The sequence below is a fragment of the Gorilla gorilla genome, chromosome 8, assembly GCF_029281585.2.
Source record: "Gorilla gorilla gorilla isolate KB3781 chromosome 8, NHGRI_mGorGor1-v2.1_pri, whole genome shotgun sequence".
Taxonomy (NCBI): domain Eukaryota; kingdom Metazoa; phylum Chordata; class Mammalia; order Primates; family Hominidae; genus Gorilla; species Gorilla gorilla.
The window spans coordinates 8,655,291-8,670,922 of NC_073232.2; the positions used below are offsets into that span (position 1 = coordinate 8,655,291).

The window sequence follows — 15,632 nt, forward strand, 5'->3', positions numbered from 1 at the left end:
TCCCAGCATGAAGGCCGAGGTGATGGTGGGGGCAGAGCTTGGAGATGATGGTGGGGGGCAGAGCTTGGGGGCAGTCCGCAGTCAGCAAGATGCACATTCACAGATGGCTTCAGAAGCCCAGAGCCTGCTCCCAGGCTGCAGGGCTGGTCAACTGGTGTCACATTCCTTCATTATTTACCAAGTGTTTACAACATGCCAGACTCTAGGGGATGGACATCTGTGAGGCAGAGTCCCTACCCCAAGGAAAGCACAGCCTAAGGGGAGGAACAAATGGAAATAATTTGCCGCAGTAGAGTCTGGTGAGCCGGGAGCCATGGGGAGCCCATGTGAATTGGGACCACCAGGGAAGGCTTCCTGGAGGAGGTGATGCTTCACCTGAGCCATGAGGGATGAGTAGGAGTTGGCCAATGGCAAAGAGGGGCTGGGGGAGGTGACGATTCCAACCACAGGCCAACCAGCAGGTGCAGGCTTAGTGGCTGGTGTGATCCTGGGATAAGGGAAGGCCAAACTTGAAAGACTGTGCTCTTCAGGCTCTGAGCTAGGCTCCCAACATGGATCTAGATCCAATTACGGCCACACCTGACCAGGCCCATCATGTACATCTCGTCTGCGGCTGCTTTCCTACTTCAGAAGCAGACCCTATGGCCTGCACAGCTGAAAATATTTACTATCCAGCCCTTCTTTATAGAACAAGTTTGCAGATCTCTGGGCGAGTGCTGGGCCCAGGCATAACAAAGTTTCTTGGGTCTGCAGGGAAATTGGCTAATGAAAGGCCACGAGTGTGGAGTGTCCTTTATTCTGAGCTGGTGATGGGAGTGGCATTTGTGTAGATCATCCCCTTCTAACACGGATCAGGCACATGTCTCTGTCTTTGCAGCAGTGTGGGGTGCAAGACCTGCCCTCTGACATCAGTCTCCTCGGTTCAAATCCCAGCGTGCACTTCCCTGCTGTGTGGCCAGCTTATCTAACGTCTTTATGCCTCAGTTTGCTCATCTGTAAAATGGAGACAACGGTAGTATCCACCTCACAGCACAGTGTGCCTGGGGTGTAGGAGGTGCTCAGTAGATCATTATAGAAGGAGCAGATCCCTATGGTGGATTTTCTAGCTAACAGTACTGGCTTCTCTAAGACCCATTCTGGAATGAAACTGTCCTCAATTGGCTCATTTCCCTCCCTGCCTTTGGGAACAGAACATACAAATAATCACTTAAACTTTTCTGAATAACCTGAGTCATTGCTATGGCCATGATGACTCTTCCGTATGTCACGGTCATGGTCCAGAGGCAAAAGGGGACACGAAGCAACCCCTGCACCAGAGGGTCCCGGGTGGCCCTCTTTTCGGTTTTCTTCATGTTTCTGCCTCTTCCTTTGACATCAGCCTGAAACTCCTATTAGATTACTTGTCTGTGTTGGCGCAGACAGCTCTCACCTATTCAATAATTGTTTCTCCCATGAGACCAGGTGATGATACTTGTTGGAACTGTGTGCAAACTAAGAGACAAAAGGCCTTGAGTGGCTGGTGTGGTGCTCATGCCTGTCATCCCAGCAGTTTGGGAGGCCGAAGTGGATGGATCACTTGAGCTCAGGAGTTTGAGACCAGCCTGGCCAACATGGCAACAAAAACTACAAAAATGGCCGGGTGTGGTGGCTCACGCCTATAATCCCAGCACTTTGGGAGGCTGAGGCGGGTGGATCACTTGAGCCCAGGATTTCAAGACCGGCCTGGCCAACATGGAAACACCCATTTCTACAAAAAATACAAAAATAGCCAGGAATGGTGGCGCATGCCTGTGGTCCCAGCTACTCGGGAGGCTGAGGTGGGAGGACCGCTTGAGCCCAGGAAGTTGAAGCTACAGTGAGTGTGACTGTGCCACTGTATCCAACCTGGGCGACAGAGCGAGATCCTGTCTCAAAAAAATAAATAAATACTAGGTCTTGAGTGAAGCCTGAGGCACGTTCTCCTGAGCAGGGTATGTGTGCAGCAGCAATGGCTGTAGCTGGCCTTCAGCTGCCTGCATGCTAGCTGCCATCTCCACACCAGGCAGGTGAGGCTGCAGGAAGGGAGGTATATCCCACTGCTCCTGCAGCAATGAACACAGCCACAGCCCAAGATGCACCAATCTGTTATTCTCTGAAGCTGTTGGCTTTACATGAGAGTAAATGGATCTGCTGTTCAGGTCAGGCCTACCTGGGGTTTGTTCCCCCAGCGAATGAGCCCCCTGAGCACAGGGACCATGCCTTGGCCACACCTGAGAGACCCACAAACAGCAGATGCAGACACACATGGCTGGTCCATTCAAACCAACTTGCCCTCCAGGTGCTCCCAGGAGCTGGGATCTGGTGTGACACCCAAGCGTAAAAATGCACATTCTCATTTCTGCCTGTTTCCCAACCCCAGAGAAGGACAGCCAGAAGACAGAGCGGCTGCCTGCTCCCCCTGGGACACCCAGCTCCTGCAGGGGAGGAGCCCCTGCACTGGCTCTACAGAAACCCCTGTCCAAGGAGGGCAGCGATCTTCTCCAACTGCCTGGGGGGAAAACTGACACCTGTCACCACCTCCTGGGAAGGAACAGCACACCCAGTGTGTCACCAGGAAGGGACTGATGAATTTCTTTGAACTCCACTGGAAGGTCTGTAAGAAGTGATAGTTCATAAATAGAAGCTCAGTCACAATTTTGAGAGGCTGGTGAAGCTCTCTTACGGAGCACATGGCCCAAACTCTTCATTTCCCTTTAGAGAAATGAGGCTCAGAGAGGGGAGGTGAGCTGCTCAGCGTGGCCCAGCAGACCCAGGCACAGAATCTAGGCCTCTTCACTTCCATCCTGATAGTTTCTCCCTTAAAGCCTACTGGCTCCCAAGAAGTTTTTTTTTTTTGAGACAGGGTCTTGTTCTGTTACCCAGGCTGGAGTACAGTGGTGCGATCACAGTTCAGCCTCCCAGGCTCAAACGATCCTCTCACCTCAGCCTCCCAAGTAGCTGGGACTACAGGTGCCCACCACCATGCCTGGCTAATTTAAAAAATATATTTACAAAAAAAGAGACAGTGGTGTGTGTGGGGGTGGGGGCGGGGGGGTAGGTCTCACTACGTTGCTCAGGCTGGTCTTGAACTCCCGGGCTCAAGCAATCCTCCCGCCTTCACCTCCCAAAGTGCTGGGATTACAGGCACACACGGGCCACTCTGCCCTGGTCCAAAAAGCTTTTTTTTGGCCATTTTGTTTAGCTGAAATCTTAGGAGGATGCAACTAAGAAACAAAAAGAGAGAAAAGCAGAGTTGCTCTAGGGGAAGGAGAGTGGGGGCTCAGCCGCTGCCCTGGAGAGCCCTCCGAGTTGGAAAAGCACCTTGGGCTTGTGCTGGGCGTGAGGAGGGCCCTAAGGGCAGGAGAAGGTGCTTCTCTGTGAGCCACAGTGCCCTGCCCCTGGGGCGCTCCAATCACATGACCCCACGGAAGTTTACATCTTTGGAAAAATCATGAGGGTTGGTCACTAATGGGCCTTTGAGAGTTGTCACCCGCTTGTCGATAATTACAGAGCTTTAATGGGGCTAATTCAGAGAAAATCAAGCTCAAGCGCCTGTTGGCTCCTCTAAGGCCGAACACCCCCTGCTTGGCTGATGGAGACCTGACAGCATCATCATAACCTTGGTTTGCGCCTGGACTTTCCTGACACCCTTAGGAATAGGAAATCTGCCCTGATTTTTTTTTTTTTTTTTAAAGAAAAATGTCAGGCTCTCAAATAGTTTAAAAAACAAAACAAAACAGCTGTGGCAAGGACCATAGAAAATCATCAAGCTTGTGTTGAAAGCATTTTATAGTTGGGGAAACAGCCATTCAGCCAGGCCGGCACTGCAGGGGGGACAGAGAGAAACGAGCCATCATCCCTGCTTCCCAGGAGCTTAGAGACAAGTGTTAAGATTTTTATAAACATCTTCATTCATCTGCTTTAAATTGTTGAAAGGTTCTCCATCAACTCCTGGACTCAGTTCAGCCTCCTTGGTGTGGCATTCAAGACCTTGTGTGATATGACCACTTTGGCCTCCTCATAGGTCTCTTCCCCTTCTTTGAGCCACTTGGCTCTATTGTTTTGCCTACACTGGGCTGAGTTTCTGACACTTCAGGACCTGTGTACACAGCTGTCCCTCTGCCAAGAGCACCTCCCTTTCCTCTTTTCCGTCAGCCCACCTCCTCCCTCCTCCCAGTCTTAGGGCTGAGCCCTCTCTGTGAGTGACCTCCACCAGCCAGAGCTTTCCATCTGGGTTCTTGCCTCCCTGTCCCTCGCTGTGGGGTCGCCTGTTTGTCTTGGTTTTGATGAACACCCTCAGGTCAGAGGTTGCCTCTCAGCATTCTTGTATCTCTGTGCCTAACACAGAGCCTGCCACATAGTTGGTGCCGTAACATCGAGTGCATTACAAATATCACAGGTCCAGGTAGAACATGACTGGGGCCAAAGAGGTTCTGGGCTCAAAGGAAGGGGCACCACAGCCCATGGGGGCTGGAATATGCCCCCTAACACGGAGAACCTTTGTGGTGGACTCAACGCCTTGTCCTTGCTCCAGACCTGCACAGGCATCAGTCCTGACCCGGTCCTGGGTGAACCACACAGGGCAGGTTTAACACGGGCAAGTGATCCAATTCTGGCCAACGAGACAAAAGGACAGGTCTCCTGGGGACTTCTGGGAGAGGTTTCCTCACTCTTAAACTGAGACACGAGACCCAATTCCTTACCCAGCCAAGGACCTTATTGTTACATGTGATGCCTGGACCTGCAGCAGCCACCTTGGACCTGAGGGTCCTGCTTGGCTGATGGAGACTGACAGCGTCATTCTGACCTTGGTTTGCACCTGAACCTTCCTCACCCAGACACCCTTAGGAATAGGAAACGGGACTTGATTTTGCTCTACAAGGAAAAGCGCACAGCCACAAGCAAAGATGGAGAGAACCATCACCCTAACAGTGCTGAGGGGCTGCTGCATTGGTGCACCCTGGTGCAGCAGGACCTCAGCTGTCCTCATTGTTTAAGCCACTCTGAGTTGGTTATCTGTCACTTGCAACCCACGGCACTCTAGTGATTACAGCTTTGAAGAATGGACTGGGCTTCCACAGGTGGGTGCCGGGCAGGAGGGCCTCTCAGGTAGGGGCAGACTCCCGAGGACAGGCTCAGGGAACCGGAGACCGAGAAGGCGCTGTCCTCTTCACTGCACGCACCCTGGACCAGTGCCGGCCCTGATCATGCAGCTCTTCCAGGCCCACTGCTTCTTCCCATCCACTAGGCCACAGCCGCCCTCCAGGCCCACTATGCACACATCTTCCCCTCCAAGGTTTGTTCTGCCCCTGCCCTGACTCCCAGCCCTGTGGGGGTCCTGACCGCACCTCACCTGGCTCAGACTCTTGACGCTGCCCTGGCTGCCCCACCACTGCCTCTGCCCGAGAGTCACGTGAGGCTGAGAGTAGGGGCAGGGGCAGCAGTGGTGCCAGATGGGGGGCGGTCCAGTGGGAGGAGCCTCAGCCTCGCGGGCTGCTCCGTGGGACTGATGACTACATGATATTCTGGGCACCTCACGGATCTTCAACTGCAGGTGAAACGGATGCTGGTGGTGGGTGCAGGGCCGCTGGGAGCTGCTGCATGGGTCCCAGAGGCTGGACTGGGGCAGGTGCCAACTGAAGCTGCTGGGGCAGCATGGGCAGGAGGTTCTGCACACAAACCTTGGAGAAGAAGATGTGTGCATAGCGGGTCCACTGCTGCTGCCCCTGCCCTGACTCCCAGCCCTGCCTGACCCCACCTCACCCTGCTCAGGCTCTGGTGCAACCCTTCCGAAAGCTATTTTCAGAAAATAGCTCCTGTAGGGTCTACAAGATGGAGTGTGAAGAGGGCCTTGGGCCACAGGGAGGTGCCTGTGGACTAGGGGGAGTTCATGCACCCCTTCTTTCTCCAGAGGGGCTGGACTCAGGTGAGTATGGGGGTGGGGGCTCCTGCACTTCGACACAGGCAGCGGGAGGGTTTTCTCCCCATTCCCTCTGCACTCCCAACTTGAGCTATACTTTTTAAGAAAGTGATTCACCCTGCCTTTGCCCCCTTCCCCAGAACAGAACACGTTGATCATGGGCGATATTTTTCATTGTGTCAAACAGTTGCCGTGACCGTCATTAAACCTGTTTAACACCAAATAATAAGGAAAATAAAATAAAAAATTCGGGCTTGGTGCAGAAACTCACCCCAAATAAATCACCTACCAAAATATTTACATAATGGTGGAAATATTCCAAAATTCAATATTTTGGGATTTATACACAAAAGATAAACAAATTAGAGGCCAAGAGGCTGCCGGAAGGGAAAAACGGGGCCTGGGAAGGCCGTTGTGAGGAATGAGCTGGGCCTAAAGAGGCCACTGGCAGGCGGGAGCTGGGCCTGCCGAAGCGGCCGAGAGGCAGGAGCTTTGGACTCGGGAGGCCGCAATGAGGCGAGAGCTAGCTGGGCATGGAGAGTCCGCTGTGAGTCCGCTGTGAGTCCAGGCCCGTGCAGGCCTTCGAAAGGCAGGAGGCCGGGCCTGCAAAGGCCCACTGGAGGTCAAGTTCTGGGCCTGAAGAGGCCACCAAAAGTCAAAAGCGGGGCCTGGGAAGGCCGCCAAGAGCCATGAGCTGGTCTGGGCTGAAAGAGGCCACTGGGAGGCAGGAGGAGCTGGGCCTGGAGAGGCTGACTCGAGGAAGTTTTGCACCTGGAGAGGCCGCCGAGAGGACGGAGCTGGGCCCGGGGAGGCCGACTTGCTGCTCTTCCGGGCCCAATTCCAGGCCGACTTGACGACGACTTGGGCCTGCTGGGAGCTGGGCAGGAGCTGAGTCCAAAGACGTTGTTGGGAGGCCAGAGTCAGGCCTGGAGACGCAGCCGGGAGGAAGAGCTGGGCCCAGAGAGGATGCCGGGAGGCTGCAAGTGGGTCTGGAGAGGCCGATTTGAGGAGGCCCGGCCTCCGCCTCCCACATGGCGGCCTCTGCAGGCACAGCTGTTTCTCCTGGTTGCATCTCCCGCCTCCCAGCAAACAAGCTTTTTTGGCTCAGCTCCCACCTGCGTTTGTACACCCCGAAGTTTCTGCAACCAAGCTCTTCAGACCCACATCCCACCTCCCAGTACCTGAACAGTCCCAGCTCTGGCTGGAGAACAGAGTCTGTAGGCCCCACTGTTGCCTCCCAGGGGAGTCTCCAAGCCCAGCTCTCGCCCCACCACGACCTCCCAGGCCCAAGTCGCTGCCTGCCTCACAGCAGCCCGCGTGTGACCCTGCTCCTCCCTCACGGTGGCCTGTTGAGGCAGGGGGTCACGCTGACCTCTCTCAGCGTGGGAGGGGCCGGTGTGAGGCAAGGGCTCATGCCGACCTCTCTCAGCGTGGGAGGGGCCGGTGTGAGGCAAGGGGCTGACGCCGACCTCTCTCACCGTGGGAGGGGCCGGTGTGAGGCAAGGGCTCACGCTGACCTCTCTCACAGTGGGAGGGGCCGGTGTGAGGCAAGGGGCTCATGCCAACCTCTCTCAGCGTGGGAGGGGCCGGTGTGAGGCAAGGGCTCACACTGACCTCTCTCAGCGTGGGAGGGGCCGGTGTGAGGCAAGGGGCTGACGCTGACCTCTCTCAGCGTGGGAGGGGCCGGTGTGAGGCAAGGGCTCACGCTGACCTCTCTCACAGTGGGAGGGGCCGGTGTGAGGCAAGGGGCTCATGCCAACCTCTCTCAGCGTGGGAGGGGCCGGTGTGAGGCAAGGGCTCACACTGACCTCTCTCAGCGTGGGAGGGGCCGGTGTGAGGCAAGGGGCTGACGCTGACCTCTCTCAGCGTGGGAGGGGCCGGTGTGAGGCAAGGGCTCACGCTGACCTCTCTCACAGTGGGAGGGGCCGGTGTGAGGCAAGGGGCTCATGCCAACCTCTCTCAGCGTGGGAGGGGCCGGTGTGAGGCAAGGGCTCACACTGACCTCTCTCAGCGTGGGAGGGGCCGGTGTGAGGCAAGGGGCTGACGCTGACCTCTCTCACAGTGGGAGGGGCCGGTGTGAGGCAAGGGGCTCACGCCGACCTCTCAGCGTGGGAGGGGCCGGTGTGAGGCAAGGGCTCACGCCGACCTCTCTCAGCGTGGGAGGGGCCGGTGTGAGGCAAGGGGCTGACGCCGACCTCTCTCAGCGTGGGAGGGGCCGGTGTGAGGCAAGGGCTCACGCCGACCTCTCTCAGCGTGGGAGGGGCCGGTGTGAGGCAAGGGGCTCATGTTGACCTCTCTCAGCGTGGGAGGGGCCGGTGTGAGGCAAGGGCTCACGCTGACCTCTCTCACAGTGGGAGGGGCCGGTGTGAGGTAAGGGGCTCAGGCTGACCTCTGTCAGCGTGGGAGGGGCCGGTGTGAGGCAAGGGCTCACGCTGACCTCTCTCACAGTGGGAGGGGCCGGTGTGAGGTAAGGGGCTCAGGCTGACCTCTGTCAGCGTGGGAGGGGCCGGTGTGAGGCAAGGGCTCAGGCCGACCTCTCTCAGCGTGGGAGGGGCCGGTGTGAGGCAAGGGGCTCATGTTGACCTCTCTCAGCGTGGGAGGGGCCGGTGTGAGGCAAGGGGCTCATGTTGACCTCTCTCAGCGTGGGAGGGGCCGGTGTGAGGCAAGGGCTCACGCCGACCTCTCTCAGCGTGGGAGGGGCCGGTGTGAGGCAAGGGGCTCACGCCGACCTCTCTCAGCGTGGGAGGGGCCGGTGTGAGGCAAGGGGCTCACGCCGACCTCTCTCAGCGTGGGAGGGGCCGGTGTGAGGCAAGGGGCTGATGCTGACCTCTCTCACCGTGGGAGGGTCCGGTGTGAGTCAAGGGCTCACGCCGACCTCTCTCAGCGTGGGAGGGGCCGGTGTGAGGCAAGGGGCTCACGCTGACCTCTCTCAGCGTGGGAGGGGCCCGTGTGAGGCAACGGCTCACGCTGACCTCTCTCAGCGTGGGAGGAGCCAGTGTGTGGCAGGGGCTCATGCCTCTGGGCAGGGTACCAGAGGCATGGGCATCAACAGGCCACCGTGAGGGAGGAGCTGGGCCGCATGCGGGCTGCTGGGAGGCAGGCAGGGACTTGGCCCCGGGTGGCCGCCGTGGGGGCGAGAGCTGGGTCTGGAGAGGCCCCTGGGAGGCAAGAGCGGGACCTGCAGAGGCCATTCTCCAACCATTGCTGGGCCCGTACAGGCCACCGGGCTGCAGGAATGAGGCCCAAAGAACTTGGCTGGAGAAAGTTCGGGACCTACAAAGGCGGTTGGGAGCTGGGCAGGAGTTGAGCCAAAAGAGCTTGCTTACTTGCTGGGAGGCACGGCCAGGAGATGCTGACTTCAGGACAACTTGGGCCTGCAGAGGTCACCGGGAGGCCCAAGCTTGGCGTGGAGGAGCCCACCGACCGGAGACCATTTGGGGCCTGCAGGTGCCATTGGAGGGCATGAGCTCATCGTGGAGGGGGCACCGTGAGGCCTGACCTGGGCCTGGGGAGCTTGGCTTGAGGAAGCTGTGGTCCGACCAAGGACGCCAGGAGATGGGTAGGCACTGAGTCCAAAGAGGTTGTTGAGAGGCAGGAGTCGGGCCTGGAGACGCAGCCAGGAAGAGGAGCTTGGCCCGGAGAGGACGCCTGGAGGGTGCAAGTGGGTCTGGAGAGGCCGACTTGAGGAGGTTCTCAGCCCGGAGAGGCCGCCGGAAGGGAAAAACTGGGACTGGAAAGGCTGTTGTGAGGAATGAGCCCCATGGGCCTGAAAAGGCCACTGGCAGGCGGGAGCTGGGTGTGTAGAAGCTGCTGAAAGGTTGGGAGCTTGGCTTGGGGGGTCCACAGTGAGGCAGATGCTGGGCCTGAAGAATCTGCTTAAAAAGATTTAAGCACATTTACATTTATTAGGCACTTTATTTCCATTATAACATATATATAAATATAGATATACGTATTATATATCCAATATATAATAAAATAATTATACAACTCACCATAATGTAGAATCAGTGGGCGTGTTAAGCTTGTTTTCCTGAAACTGGATGGTCCCACCTGAGCGTGATGGGAGAAAGTGACAGATCAATAGGTATTAGATACTCATAAGAACAGCGCAACCTAGATCCCTCACATGCATGGTTCACAACAGGGTGCGTTCTCCTATGAGAATCTAATGCTGCTGCTCATCTGAGAAGGTGGAGCTCAAGCGGGAATGTGAGCAAAGCGGAGTGGCTGTAAATACAGATGAAGCTTCCCTCACTCCCTCACTCGACACCACTCACCTCCTGCTGTGTGGCTCCCTACGGCTCCATGGCTCAGGGGTTGCGGACCCCTGCTCAAGTGCATCCAAAGCGACCCTTCCCACACCAGTCTTCATAGTGGTCAAGGGCAGCAACCACTTAGCTCCCAAGGCATGTGCCTCAGCTGGCATTTCGTCACAATCAACAGTAAGTGGTAGCTTGAGTCACTGTGAGGTCACTTCCTGGAAATCACCAGCATCCCATTTCCCACTGGCAAAGAGCTCAGCACTGCCCCCTGGGAAACCAAACCTATGCCCAAATCCCATCTGTGTGGGTTTATCTCCTGGGACCCTTCCTAACATATTAGTCAGAGTGCAATCAGGAAGCATAAACCACTGAAAAGTTTAAAGTGTTAAAATTTAATACGGAGAATTATTCATTATAACAGGTGAACAGCATAATGAGAGATTGGCTAGCACAAAGTAAAGAGAACTCTAGAGAATACAGGACTAGCCCAGGCCAGGCATGGTGGCTCATGCCCGAAATTCCAGCAATTTGAGAAGCTAATGCACGAGGATTGCTTAAGGCCAGGAGCTGGAGACCGGTCTGGACAACACAGTGAGACCCTGTCTCTATCCAAAAAAAAGAAAAAAGTTAGCTGGGAGTGGTGGTGCACACTTGTAGTCCCAGCTACTCGGAATGCTGAAGTTTGAGCCTGGGAGGTCAAGGCTGCAGCGAGGCATGATTATGCCACTACAGTCCAGCCTGGTGACAGAGCAAGACCCTGTCTCAAAGAACAAAACAACAAAAACCGTTTACAGACAGAAAAGAAATAGAGCCAATAAGCTGAGGAAAGATGTTGAAATGTGACAAGTAAAGTAACATGAGGTCTTTTGTCTATTTGAAATAATAAAACAAAAAATGACTTACTAAATTATAATACCCTGTGCTGGCAAAGGTGCAGTGAAATGGGCACTTTCTTATACTATGAGGGGTGTTTACATTGTGTATAAGCCTTCCCAGGTAAAGCCTGTCAATTTTTTAAAATAATGGAGACAGGGTCTCACCATACTGCCATACTGCCTCCTCCAACTCTTGGCCTCAAGCAATCCTCCTCTCTTAGCCTCCCAAAGTGCTAAGAGTATAGCTGGGAGGCACCCAAAACCCTGTCAATTTACATCAAGGGTAATGAGAATGTCCATTCACCATGACTCACAGTAATCTTACTTCTGGGGAGACAATTCAATCTAAACAAAAGGTCATCTGTACACACACAGTAAAAATCTGGGAGTAACTGAAGACAGAGTTGGTAAGTGAAATAAGAAACAGTTCTAAGAAATTAAACTATGGTATCAATAGGCACCTGGTATAAAAGGTCAGTTGATGTTAGCTGCTACATATTTGTTGTTTTGAGACAGGGTCTCACTCTGTCACCCAGGCTGCAGTGCAGAGGCCTGATCATGACTCACTGCAGTCTCAGCCTCCCTGGGCTCGAGTGATCCTCCCACCTCAGCCTCCCAAGTAGCTGGGACTACAGGAACGTGCCACCACACTAGGCTAATTCATGTATTTTTCTGTAGGGATGGTGACTCCCCCTTTGTTTCCAAGGCCTATCGCAAACTCTTGGCCTCAAGCCATCCTCCTGCCTCAGCCTCCCAAAGTGTTGCGATTACCAGTGTGAGCCACCACACCTGGCCAGCTGCTACTTTTAGCAATATTATTATTATTATTCCGCTCAATTAAAAATTATTATTTTCAAGGCTATGCAACAGTATGTATCCTACAGCGTAATTGTAAAAACATAAACAGTTGCCGTCCCTCAGTATACAGAATTAGTTCCAGCCCCCCATCTCTGCATATACCAAAATCCATGCTTACTCACGTTTCGCTGTTACCCCTCTGGAATCCACGTATACGAAAATACCAAATATTAGTTGGGCATAGTGGCAAGCACCTGTAGTCTCAGCCACGTGGGAGGTTGAGATGGGAGGATCGCTTCAGCCTGGAAGGTTGAGGCTGCAGTCAGCTGCGATAGCACTACTACCCTCCAGCCTCGGACAACAGAGGGAGACCCTGTCTCAGAAAAAAAAAAAAACAAAATAAAACAGGTTAGAAATTGTAATGAGGTCTGTTGGGCAAAATTCCATATAAGCAAAGTATAAATTAATAAAGCAAATCGTGATAAATTAGTACGATTGACTTTCTGGAGTTTCTGACAATAAAAGTAAGGAAAATGCAGAACACAAAGACAGAGAGTAAAAAGAGAAATTAGGAAAGCATTCTACATGTTTAATAGGAAGACACTGGCCGTGTTCGTGCAGCGGCAGTATGTCGTGACATGACATACCTTGGAGAGAAGTTAACAGATGAGGAAGTTGATAAAAATCATCAGAGAAGCAAGATACTGGTAGCGACACTCAAGGAAACCACGAAATTTCCATAACTTATGTCAGCAAAGTGGGAATATTGTACAGTGTGTGTTGAAGTTCCTATACAACATTGTTTATCTGCCGTTTGTTTGTTTGTAAGGAATGTATATACTAAAAGTTCTTCTTGCTGTCAAAAGAATATGTGTGAATAAGTCGTTTTAACTTATTCTTCTGTTTTTCTTTTATCTTCCTGCCATCATCCCACAGCCTTACTTTAGAAATTTTTTCTTTAGAAAATTGAACAAGTGCCCCTTGTGGTGGCACATACCTCGAGGATGGGAGGCAGGGGTGGAAGGGTCACTTGAGGCCATTAGTTTGACACCAGCCTGGCCAACAAAGTGAGACCCCATGTCTGCAAAACAATTTAAAGATTAGCCAAGTATCGTCATGTATACCTACAGTCCCAGCTACCTCAACTTACGGAGAAAGTTCAGGGCCTGGAGAGAAGGCTGGGAGGCAGGAGCTGGGTCTAAAGAGGCCATTGTAACGATGGAGCTGTGCCTGTGGAGGCTGTTGTGAGGCAGTAGGCTCATCTGCGGAGACTGCCGTGAGGTAGGGTATGGGCCTCAATAGGCCATTGTGAGTCATGAGCTTGGTCTGTAGAGGCTGACTGGAGAGAGTTCTGGGCCTGGCGAGGCTGCCGGGAGGTAGGAGCTGGGCCAAAAGATTTAAGCACATTTACGTTTATTAGGCACTTCATTTCCATTATTACACTGGAATATATAATAAAATAATTATAGAACTCACCATAATGTAGAATCAGTGGGCGTGTCAAGCTCGTCTTCCTGAAACTGGATGGTCCCACCTGAGCGTGATGGGAGAAAGTGACAGATCAATAGGTATTAGATTCTCATAAGGACAGCGCAACCTAGATCCCTCACATGCACGGTTCACAACAGGGTGCGTTCTCCTATGAGAATCTAATGCTGCTGCTCATCTGAGAAGGTGGAGCTCAGGCGGGAATGTGAGCAAAGGGGAGTGGCTGTAAATACAGACGAAGCTTCCCTCACTCCCTCACTCGACACCACTCACCTGCTGTGTGGCTCCTTACGGCTCCATGGCTCAGGGGTTGGGGACCCCTGCTCAAGTGCATCCAAAGCGACCCTTCCCACACCAGTCTTCATAGTAGTCAAGGGCAGCAACCACTTAGCTCCCAAGGCGTGTGCCTCACCTGCCATTTCATCACAATCAACAATAAGTGGTAGCTTGAGTCGTGAGGTCACTCCCTGGAAATCACCCTAACCCTGGGCCCTGACCCTAAAACCCTAACCCTGGGCCATGACACTAAAACCCTAACCCTGGGTCCTGACCCTAAAACCCTAACCCTGGGCCCTGACCCTAAAACCCTAACCATGGGCCCTGCCCCTAAAACCCTAACCATGGGCCCAGGCCCTGCCCCTAAAACCCTAAACCTGGGCCCTGGCCCTGACCCTAAAACCCTAACCCTGGGCCCTGGCCCTGACCATAAAACACAAACCCGGGCCCAGGCCATGACCCTAAAAGCCAAACCCTGGGCACCGGCCCTAACCCTAAAACCCTAACCATGGGCCCTAGCCCTGAGCCTAAAACCCTAACCCTGGGCCCTGGCATTGATCCTAAAACCCTAACCCTGGGCCCTGGCCCTGAGCCTAAAACCTTAACCCTGGGCCCTGGCCCTGACCCTAAAACCCTAACCCAGGGCCCTGGCCATGAGCCTGAAACCATAACCCTCGGCCCTGGCCCTGAGCCTAAAACCCTAACCCTGGGCCCTGGCCCTGACCCTAAAACCCAAACCCTGAGCCCTGGCCGTGAGCCTAAAACCCTAACCCTGGGCCCTGGCCCTGAGCCTAAAACCCTAACCCTGGGCAATGGCCCTGAGCCTAAAACCCTAACATTGGGCCCTAGCCCTGAGCCTAAAATCCTAACCCTGGGCCATGGCCCTTACCCTAAAACGCTAACCCTGGGCCCTGGCCCTGATCCTAAAACCCTAACCGTGGCCGCTGACCCTAAAACAACCCCAACCCTGGGCCCTGACCCTAAAACAACCCCAACCCTGGGCCCTAACACTAAAACAACCCTAACCCTGGGCCCTGACCCTAAAACAACCCTAACCCTGGGACCTCACCCTAAAACGACACTAACCCTGGGCCCTGACCCTAAAACAACCCTAACCCTGGGCCCTGACCCTAAAACAACCCTAACCCTGGGCCCTGACCCTAAAACAACCCTAACCTTGGCCGCTGACACTAAAACAGCCCTAACCCTGGGCCCCGACCCTAAAACAACCCTAACCCCGGGCCCCGACCCTAAAACAAGCCTAACCCCGGGCCCTGACACTGAAACAACCCTAACCCTGGGCACTGACCCTGAATCAACCCTAACCCTGGGCCCTGACCCTGAAACAACCCTAACCCTGGGCCCTGACCCTGAAACAACCCAAACCCTGGGCCCTGACCCTGAAACAACCCTAACCCTGGGCCCTGACCCTGAAACAACCCTAACCCTGGGCACTGACCCTGAAACAAACCTAACCCTGGGCCGTGACCCTGAAACAACCCTAACACTGGGCCCAGACCCTCAAACAACCCTAACCCTGTGCCCTGACCCTAAAACAACCCTAACCCTGGGCCCTGACCCTAAAACAACCCTAACCCTGGGCCCTGACCATAAAACAAACCTAACCGTGGGCGCTGACCCTAAAACAACCCTAACCCTGGGCCCTGATCCCAAAACAAAACTAACCCTGGGCCCTGACCCTAAAACCCTAACCCTGGGCCCTGGGCCCTGACCCTAAAACCCTAACCCTGGGCCCTGGGCCCTGACCCTAAAACCCTAACCCTGGGCAGTGACCCTAAAACAAACCTAACCCTGGGCCCTGACCCTAAAACCCTAACCCTGGGCCCTGGGCCCTGACTCTAAAACCCTAACCCTGGGCCCAGGGCCCTGACCCTAAAACCCTAACCCTGGGTCCTGGGCCCTGACCCTAAAACCCTAACACTGGGCCCTGGGCCCTGACACTAAAACCCTAACACTGGGCCCTGGGCCCTG

General features: G+C 54.4%; 1 protein-coding gene across 36 annotated transcripts in view; it reads right to left on the reverse strand.

Annotated features, from left to right (window-relative positions):
- Positions 1 to 3,778: 3,778 nt before the first annotated feature.
- LOC129525065 (rho guanine nucleotide exchange factor 7-like) overlaps positions 3,779 to 15,632 on the reverse strand; it is a 241,280-nt gene continuing 229,426 nt past the window's right edge. For 29 of the 36 annotated variants that reach the window (XM_063709806.1, XM_063709804.1, XM_063709817.1 and 26 more), the window contains 6 exons: positions 13,638 to 13,776; positions 13,353 to 13,410; positions 13,027 to 13,259; positions 12,059 to 12,249; positions 9,934 to 9,991; positions 3,779 to 9,813 (listed from right to left, as the gene is read on the reverse strand). In XM_063709806.1, coding sequence (XP_063565876.1) covers positions 5,189 to 6,097 — 909 coding nt within the window. In that variant the 5' untranslated portion in view covers positions 6,098 to 9,813; positions 9,934 to 9,991; positions 12,059 to 12,249; ... (1 more) ...; positions 13,353 to 13,410; positions 13,638 to 13,776 and the 3' untranslated portion in view covers positions 3,779 to 5,188. Of the gene's footprint in view, positions 9,814 to 9,933; positions 9,992 to 10,218; positions 10,419 to 12,054; positions 12,250 to 13,026; positions 13,260 to 13,352; positions 13,411 to 13,637; positions 13,777 to 15,632 lie in introns of all 36 variants that reach the window. The other 7 variants (XR_010135130.1, XR_010135133.1, XR_010135129.1 and 4 more) reach the window with 7 other exon arrangements.